This window comes from Rhinoraja longicauda, unplaced genomic scaffold (genome assembly GCF_053455715.1).
Source record: "Rhinoraja longicauda isolate Sanriku21f unplaced genomic scaffold, sRhiLon1.1 Scf000061, whole genome shotgun sequence".
NCBI lineage: Eukaryota > Metazoa > Chordata > Chondrichthyes > Rajiformes > Arhynchobatidae > Rhinoraja > Rhinoraja longicauda.
Window position 1 is genome coordinate 242,440 of NW_027601279.1, and position 10,320 is coordinate 252,759.

General features: G+C 47.1%; 1 protein-coding gene across 1 annotated transcript in view; it reads right to left on the minus strand.

Annotated features, from left to right (window-relative positions):
• LOC144612647 (glutathione S-transferase P-like) overlaps nt 1–9,092 on the minus strand; it is a 35,053-nt gene extending 25,961 nt beyond the window's left edge. The window contains exons 1-2 of the mRNA XM_078432132.1: nt 9,024–9,092; nt 3,648–3,740 (exon numbers count right to left, since the gene is read on the minus strand). Of these exons, the coding sequence (XP_078288258.1) occupies nt 3,648–3,708 (61 nt within the window). The 5' untranslated portion in view covers nt 3,709–3,740; nt 9,024–9,092. The remainder of the gene's footprint in view (nt 1–3,647; nt 3,741–9,023) is intronic.
• Between the last annotated feature and the right edge of the window lie 1,228 nt (nt 9,093–10,320).

The window sequence follows — 10,320 nt, forward strand, 5'->3', positions numbered from 1 at the left end:
ATTCGAAGGCACGGCATTTCTTTCCACTGCTATGCCGATGACACTCAGCTTTACCTCCCCCTGAAACCCAACAACCAGTCAAATTTAAACAGCCTCTTACACTGCCTTGAGGACATAAAATGTTGGATGGCACAGAACTTCCTCCAATTAAATGAGAGCAAGTCTGAGGTCATCCTATTCGGCCCCACCGACTCCATCAAACTGATAACAGGCAGTCTTGGAAGCCTATCCTGCCTAGTCAAACCGCATGTCAAAAACCTCGGCATGATATTTGATTCTGCATTAAAATTTGATAAGCAAGTCAACGCTGTGGTAAAAGCCAGCTCCTTCCAACTTCGTACCATAGCTAAAATCAAACCTTTCCTCCAATTCGGCGACACAGAAAAAATCATTCACGCTTTCATTTCCTCCCGCCTAGACTACTGCAACTCCGTATACACTGGGATCAGCCAATCTTCCCTGTCCCGCCTGCAACTGGTCCAAAACGCCGCAGCGAGACTCCTGACGGATACCCGTAAAAGGGACCACATCACCCCGATTCTGGCCTCTCTCCACTGGCTCCCTGTACGGTACAGAATCAACTTCAAGCTCCTCCTATTCACGTATAAAGCCCTAAATGGACATTCCCCCCCCCTACATCAAAAATGTTCTAACCCACCTCTCTAACTCCAGGTCCCTCAGGTCAGCCGACTTGGGGCTACTCACTATCCTGCGGTGTAGGCTTAAGCTCAGGGGTGACCGCGCTTTTGCGGTTGCAGCTCCTAGACTGTGGAACAGCATCCCTCTCCCCATCAGAACTGCCCCCTCCATCGACTCCTTTAAGTCCAGGCTCAAAACCTATTTCTATTCCATAGCGTTTGAGGCTCATTGAGGAGGCGCTGTGAACTGTTTGCGTGCTACTGTATGTTTCATTTTTTTTCCTTAGTACCTAATCAGATGTACAGCACTTTGGTCAACGTGGGTTGTTTTTAAATGTGCTATACAAATAAAATTGACTTGACTTGACTTGACTAAAGCAGAAGCACAGCATTATCTACCCTCAAATGGTCAGCATTTTACCCATGGTTAACAATGATTCACATATCTCAGCCAAGGCTCTTGCAATGTATTCTCTAACTTTCAACAGCAGCCTTAGAGACATCTAATCACAGCCCCCAAAGATTTACGTATCTTCATACGGTTAACGACATCCAGCACCACCTCGACTGTAGTACAACTGCACTCAAGACTTCAAGCCTTTCTCCTTGGTAAAGACAGAGGAGGAATTATAATTGAAGACCTTTCCCATCTCCTGCAGCTCTACACACAGGTGATCACTGAGGATATCCTTTCACTCTCCAGTTACCCCTTTTCCTTTAATATACTTGGAAAATATATTTGCCTTCTCCTTAATTATAAGAGCCACCTTGTGCACACATTTTTGCCCTACTGATTTCGTTCTTAAGTATGCTAAAGTATCCAAGTATTCCTGATTTTCGCCTTTCAGTTATCTCTCACACTTTTACCAGGAAAGCATTGATCCGAGCAGCCTATACCTAACCCATGTCTCCTTTTCCCTAACCAGAGCCTCAATTTCTCTCATCATCAAGGGTTCCTTACTTGTCCTTCACTGGCAACATGCATATCTTGAAATCTCACTATCACAATTTAAAGACTTCCCCTTTCAGATGCCCCTTTGCCCACATACAACTTACTCCAATCACTGTTCCTATCTCATACTGTCACCACCCAATGTAGAATTTTATATTGAAGGCCAGAACTGTTCTTTTACACAGGGTTTCAAAGCTAATTGAATTGTTGCGATTGGGCACAAAGTGCTCGTCCACTTGACAGCTCAGTTTGAACTGTCTAAATACTACTTTGGATTGCGTCTCCCAGCCAATCAGTTTAAACCCTCCTTTGCAGAACTTTCAAAACTGGCCACACGGATGGATGTTAGTCTCCTTCCAGTTCAGGTTCCTCGTCTACAGGTCACCTCTCTCCCCGAAAAGATCCAAATTGTTCAAATATCTGACTATCCGACCCTTGCACCAACTCCTCAGTCGTGCATTCATTTTAACTGGACGTGCATGAACGTCACGTACTGAAGTACTGTGAAAAGCTTGGTTTTGCATGTAATCCAAAAGGATCAGATATACCACACACAGATATAATAGGTTGAAACTCAAGAACAGACGGAGCAAAGGTTAAGATAGAGTGCAGAATGTAGTTTGCAGCATTGTAGCACATCAGTCCCTTACACAAAGTCCAATGTCCTTGATGCGGTATGCATAAATAGTTAAAAAAAGTAAATTCGTAGAACAGGAATACATCCCTGGCATCTGAAGAAGGGTCTCGACCCGAAAGGTCACCCATTCCTTCTATCCAGAGATGCTGCCTGACCCGCTGCTTTACTCCAGCATTTTGTGTTTACCCTAGCTTCTGTGAGGTTCGGTCACAAATTTGATAAGAGCTTCGAAGCCCTCGAATCAGGTGCTATGTTATGTCCAGATATCCAACATAAAATTTGGATGATAGTTACTTTCGAGATAATCTGATAATTTTGTTCCAAGTATTAGCGATTTTAGCCTTTCTGCCAAAATTTACATTTCTACCCCCGCAACTGGATTTGAACCAGTATTTGTGTAGGCGGAGACATTACATTTCATATTTAATCATGATACGGGCAAGTTGACGCATGTTGGAGGGATAAATAAAACCAGGGTATTCATCATGAATGACAGGGACTATAGACCGCTGAGAAACACCCGTACAAATCCATAGATCCCTAAAGTCAGCAGTGCACACGAAGACAACATTTAGCATTCTTGTCATCAGCTGCAGCATCGAATACAACTGCAGGGAGGCCTTGTTACAAATTTACATGGAGTTGATTAAGCCTTAATTTGGAGGAGTGTGTGCAATTCTGATCTCCATACTGTGGGAAGGATGCCTTTGCACTGGAGAAACTACAGAGGAGATCCATCAGGATATTGTTTGGAAATGAATATTTCAAATATCAACTGAGACTGGAGTGATTTAAGTGGTCTTCCTTGAAGCTGGGGCAGACAAGCAGTGATCTGATAGATTTTCAGAATACTACGAGAAGCAACGTTTTTGGAAAAATAGTTTTCTCCATAGTAGAGGTGGTTAACACTAGGCGGCATCGATTTAATGCGTGGACCATGAGGTTTACAGGATGATCTTTCAGGAAGAATCTTTCAGTAGTGAAGACTGCAGCTAGGACACACAGCCTGAGGTGGTGAGGTGGTGGCTGGTACTCTGTCACAACATTGTAGGAGCATCTGGGTGTCCATTCCAAATGCAAATGAATCGCAGGTGATAGACTACTAGTGCTCAGTAATGGGATTAATGCAGAGAAATTGTCAGGTGGCAGATGGGTCAAAGGCTCATTTCTGCTCAGAATCTGATTCTGGACTCTGATATTATAACGTTTGCGGCTAATCAAATAATTTGTTTCTAAAAAGAGTGCTGATATATCAGACAATTCCTGCATCCACCCACCTGTAACGGTGATATCCCTTGAGATGTCAACTCTCTGTGTTCACCCCCATCCCTAGTCCCACTTCCATGTGAACCTCATTTCTTACAACAGGTGTCCACGCACTGTCAGGGCAACATATACATTTCACAGAAGGTTCACAAACCTTTTTGTTTTGTTGATGTAGAAGCCACTGAATCACCTCCACAGTCACCACTTTCAGCCATGATGTCGTCAGGCGTCCGCAAACTCTGTAGCTCTGAAACAAACAATATTAACAGAACCATCAGGTGACAATTAAATGTGAAGAGAGACATTGCCTTGTGAACCAACAAACAGCATTACAGTGCAGCGGAGGTGTGGAAAACACCCCATCCAAACAAGGTATACCCTGCCCTGACATCCAAAGATCCCTGATCTATCCAAGGCAGCAATTCATCATTTGTGCCAGATCCCTGAAGCTTTCAAACCGCTGATCACCGTATCACTATTCCAGACCAAACACGGTCAATCCCCAACATACACACCTCAGGCTTCAACTCACAGAGAAAGAGGAAAAATACCCACTAATGGGTAATTACTGTCCACTCTGCTGGCCCTATTCTTACCACAAGGTGAGAAGGAACTTTTTCATCCAGAGATTTGTGAATTTGTGGAATTCTCTGCCAGAGGGCAGTGGAGGCCAAATCACTGGATGAATTTAAGAGAGAGTAAGATAGCGCTGATTCAGGTTACTGATTGTGGATGATCAGCCATGAACACAATGAATGGTGGTGTTGGCTTGCCATCCAGTACAAAGGCTTCTACACCACCATGTTATCTATTGCCAAATCCCCACTGGCTGGAACGGGAAATAAAACATTTCATGGGCCAACTACAAACGTCCCAACTCTACTGGAAACTGTAGTCCCCACTGCTCCCATGGCGCATTTCAGCGCCATCCCTGGAGTGTCCATTCCAGAATAGAAGGATTATATCACATGCGTAGACTCTGCTCTGTCTCCATGATATCAGGTATCTGTCTGCAATAACCACCACCAGTCCCACTTCACAAGAGAATCATCCGTCTTATCTCTACACGACGAAACCCGCCCAAAGGTTCACAGGACAGCGTTACTGGGAGGGAGCTGGAGACGTCAGGCACGATGAGGGTGAACTGGGTTCATGCCTACAGTGCCTTCAGGGTAGGTGGAGGCGCCCTGCGGAACACAAAGATGGTTAAGGACAGGAAGGTCTGTTCACAGGAACTGCACCAGCACATCAAGCTCGTGGGCAGACCGGATTTAGACTTTGAAAATGGCAATGCCTGCATGTGCTAAAACAATTTCACTCTGCAGTTGCACATTGAATTACCGAACTGTTGACCAAACATCTGTTCCTCTCAGCACTCAGCTCTCCAATTGATTCATCCTCAACAAACAGAGATTATCCTTTGCTATCTTGCAGACATTCTCTATTATCATAGCGGAAAGATACAACTCTGCATTAAACGGCACTACGTCTGGTCCTGAACTATCCCAGCTGTGGACAGGTGATCTCTCCCTCCCTTTAAACAATCTCCAGCAATCTAAGTCAAACATATTTGGTTATCTTAACGTTGTGCATGATCTGGCCAAGTACAAATGACTACCATTTTTCCTACAGTGTAATAAACACAATGTGTATTTACATTATTGATTAAAATAGTGAATGCAGAAAACAGTGGAAGTGCAATGGTGGATGATCCATTATCAGAACTGGGACTGTAATCAAATGCTGCTCAGACTGCTGAGTGTTTCCAGCATGTTGGCATTTTCTCTTTTTCCTTCAGATCTTCTGGAATAGCGATTTTTTTAAACTTCCATGCCCAAAAAACTGGTTGCAAAAGTCACACGTTACCTTACAGTGGTCAACAGATTTGTGTAATTTTCATACTTCCACTCACAAACCCAATAGTCCCAACTCATTTGAATAATGAAATGAGAACTGACATGTACAAAATGCATTCCATGTTGCAAATCTGAAATCCTCACAGTATCCTTTGCTCTTACTCTCATTCTGCTGCACCTTGTCGAGGCAGTGAAGAAAGCCAATGGAATGTTGGCCTTCATAACAAGAGGAGTTGAGTATAGGAGCAAAGAGGTCCTTCTACAGTTGTACCGGGCCCTAGTGAGACCGCACCTGGAGTACTGTGTGCAGTTTTGGTCTCCAAATTTGAGGAAGGATATTCTTGCTATGGAGGGAGTGCAGCGTAGGTTCACTAGATTAATTCCCGGAATGGCGGGACTGTCGTGTGTTGAAAGGCTGGAGCAATTAGGCGTGTATACACTGGAATTTAGAACGATGAGGGGGGATCTTATTGAAACATACAAGATAATTAGGGGATTGGACACATTAGAGGCAGGAAACATGTTCCCAATGTTGGGGGAGTCCAGAACAAGGGGCCACAGTTTAAGAATAAGGGGTAGGCCATTTAGAACGGAGATGAGGAAGAACTTTTTCAGTCAGAGAGTGGTGAAGGTGTGGAATTGTCTGCCTCAGAAGGCAGTGGAGGCCAGTTCGTTGGATGCTTTCAAGAGAGAGCTGGATAGAGCTCTTAAGGATAGCGGAGTGAGGGGGTATGGGGAGAAGGCAGGAATGGGGTACTGATTAACCATATAACCATATAACAACTACAGCATGGAAACAGGCCTGTCCGGCCCTACCAGTCCACGCCGACCATTCTCCCTGACCTAGTCTCATCTACCTGCACTCAGACCATAACCCTCTAATCCCCTCCTATCCATATACCTATCCAATTTACTCTTAAATAATAAAATCGAGCCAGCCTCCACCACTTCCACCGGAAGCCCATTCCATACAACCACCACACTCTGAGTAAAGAAGTTCCCCCTCATGTTACCTCTAAACGTTTGTCCATCAATTCTGAAGCTATGTCCCCTTGTTGGAATCTTCCCCACTCTCAAAGGGAAAAGCCTACCCACGTCAACTCTGTCCGTCCCTCTCAAAATTTAAAAAACCTCTATCAAGTCCCCCCTCAACCTTCTACGCTCCAAAGAATAAAGACCCAACCTGTTCAACCTCTCTCTGTAGCCTAAGCGCTGAAACCCAGGCAACATTCTAGTAAATCTCCTCTGTACCCTCTCCATTTTGTCGACATCCTTCCTATAATTTGGCGACCAGAACTGCACACCATACTCCAGATTCGGCCTCACCAATGCCCTGTACAATTTTAACATTACATCCCAACTTCTATACTCGATGCTCTGATTTATAAAGGCAAGCATACCAAACGCCTTCTTCACCACCCTATCCACATGAGATTCCACCTTCAGGGAACAATGCACAGTTATTCCCAGATCCCTCTGTTCCACTGCATTCCTCAATTCCCTACCATTTACCCTGTACGTCCTATTTTGATTTGTCCTACCAAAATGCAGCACCTCACACTTATCAGCATTAAACTCCATCTGCCATCTTTCAGCCCACCCTTCCAAAAGGCCCAAGTCTCTCTGTAGACTTTGAAAATCTACCTCACTATCAACTACTCCACCTATCTTAGTATCATCTGCATATTTACTAATCCAATTTGCCACACCATCATCCAGATCATTAATGTAAATGACAAACAACAGTGGACCCAACACAGATCCTTGGGGTACTCCACTAGACACTGGCGTCCAACCTGACATACAATTGTCAACCGTTACCCTCTGGTATCTCCCATTCAGCCATTGTTGAATCCATCTTGCAACCTCACTATTAATACCCAATGATTTAACCTTCTTAATCAACCTTCCATGTGGAACCTTGTCAAATGCCTTACTGAAGTCCATATAGACAACATCCACAGCCTTGCCCTTATCAATTTCCCTGGTAACCTCTTCAAAAAATTCAACAAGATTAGTCAAACATGACCTTCCAGGCACAAATCCATGTTGACTGTTTCTAATCAGGCCTTGATTATCCAAATAATTATATATATTGTCCCTAAGTATCTTTTCCATTAATTTTCCCACCACAGACGTCAAACTAATAGGTCTATAATTGCTAGGTTTACTTTTAGAACCTTTTTTAAACAAAGGCACAACATGCGCAATGCGCCAATCTTCCGGCACCATCCCCGTTTCTAATGACGTTTGAAATATTTCCATCATAGCCCCTGCTATTTCTGCACTAACTTCCCTCAATGTCCTAGGGAATATCCTATCAGGACCTGGAGACTTATCCACTTTTATATTTTTCAAAAGTGTCCGTACCTCCTCTTCTTTAATCCTCCTAATTTCCATCACTACTCTACTTGTTTCGCTTACCTCACATAATTCAATATCCTTCTCCTCGGTAAATACCGAAGAAAATAAATTGTTTAATATCTCCCCCATTTCTTCCGGCTCAGCACATAGCTGTCCACTCTGACTCTCTAATGGACCAATTTTATCCCTCACTATCCTTTTGCTATTGACATATCTGTAGAACCCCTTGGGGTTTACTTTTACATTACTTGCCAAAGCAGCCTCATATCTTTTTTTCGCTTTTCTAATTTCCTTCTTAAGATTCCTTTTACATTCTTTATATTCCTCAAGAACCTCATTTACTCCCTGCCGCTTATATTTATTGTATATCTCCCTCTTTTTCCGAACCAAGTGTCCAATTTCCCTGGAAAACCACGGCTCTTTCAAATTATTATTCTTTCCTTTCCTCCATTTCTCTATTATATCCTTTTCATAAAACAAAAATTTCCATTTCACTCCTTTTAAATCCTTTCTCATCTCCTCAAAATTAGCCTTTCTCCAATCCAAAATCTCAACCCTTGGTCCAGATTTGACTTTCTCCATAATGATATTGAAACTAATGGCATTATGATCACTAGACCCAAAGTGCTCCTCAACACATACCTCCGTCACCTGACCCATCTCATTTCCTAACAGGAGGTCCAACACTGCCCCTTCTCTGGTGGGCACCTCTACGTATTGCTGCAAAAAACTATCCTCCACACATTTTACAAACTCCAAACCATCCATTGAGAATGATCAGCCATGATCACATTGAATGGCGGTGCGTACAGGCTCGAAGGGCCGAATGGCCTCCTCCTCCTGCACCTATTGTCTATTGTCCTCGGATCACTCAGTCTCAGCTGTGACCAAACGGCGATAACAATGTGCAACTATCCTCACACAAAGGCTCAGAAAGGCCTTTACTCCGGCAACTGAGGAAGTGTTATCAGTAAAAATAACGGGACCCATGCAGCCATTTTGTGAACCAAACTGGGCCATCTGCTTCCACAGCACCAGACCGCTCAGCGCCCTCAACACATCAACTGTTAGCTCCAACTTCACTCAACTCTGTGTGATTGTTGTGCAGCACCTGCACCAACACGTCCCATAACAACGCGCAGCTGGTGCTGGACATGACTTTCCTGCTTCAAACTCTCACCGGGACACATTTAGTCACAACAATCAATGCAAAGTCCTCACAACAACAAATCAAACTCAATGGGGAGATTTACCCGCAGTCTCTCCCCAAGATTAGACCCGTCCACTGGGGGCCGGCGGCAAATACTCACCGATGGGAAGCGGCTGTCCCCGCCCGCCCGGACAGCAGGGCCCCTCTCCCCGCCCTGGATCCACGGAGCCGCACTGCGCCTGCGCGTGGGACTGTCCGGGGGGCGGGGACACTCCCCCTCGGCCTCCACCATTGGCTAAGGCAGTTGGCGGACACCGCCGACAACCAATGGGAGCAGAGGGGCGGGCGCGGCCTCCGCTGACGGTTGGAGGGTCAGGTGACCGGTGGTGGCGCGCGGGCGAGCGGCCGTTAAACCGTCTCCGCGCGAGCCAGGCCGCGCATGCGTGACGCGCAACGGGCGGTGACGAAACTGCCCGGTGATTGACAGCGGCACCGCCCTGAAGCTCCAGCACCCTGAAACCCGGCTCAGCTCAGCCGCGCCCCCGCGCCGCATTCCGGCCCCGCCCCCTCGTCGCATCCCGCCCCGCGCCGCATCCCGGCCCCGCCCCCAAAACCATCTCACACCTCCCCCCCACCTCTCTCTCTCTCCCTCTCTGTCAGGTGTGTAGGGGTTCAGGTGTGTGGGGGTCAGGTGTGGGTGTCAGGGGCCCCTCGCACGTGACCCCCCACACACTTGACCCCCAGCCCCCCCCACACACACACTTGGCCCCCAGCCCCCCCACACACACACATGACCCCCAGCCCCCCCACACACACTTGACCCCCAGCCCCCCCACACACACACACTTGACCCCCAGCCCCCCCCACACACACGGCCCCCAGCCCCCCCCACACACACACTTGACCCCCACCCCCCACACACACACAGTTGACCCCCACCCCCCCCACACACACACTTGACCCCCAGCCCCCCCCACACACACACCTGACCCCCAGCCCCCACACACACACACTTGACCCCCAGCCCCCCCACACACATGGCCCCCAGCCCCCCCCACACACACACTTGACCCCCAGCCCCCCCCCACACACACACAGTTGACCCCCACCCCCCCACACACACACTTGACCCCCAGCCCCCCCCCACACACACACAAGGCCCCCTGACCCCCACACCTGTGACCCCCTATACACATGGCCCCGACTCCCAGCACCCCACACCTGGCCCCCAGCCCCCCCAAACACATGACACCCAGCCTCACACATGACCCCGAGACCCCCACACACCTGACTCCCAACCCCCAGACACACGTGCCCCCTACATACATGACCCCCTGACTCCCCCACACCGGTCACAAACCTGACCCCACCTCCCAGACACACATGACCCCCTACACACATGACCACTGACCCTCGACACATCTGACCACCATCTGCCCCCACATACGTGACCCCCC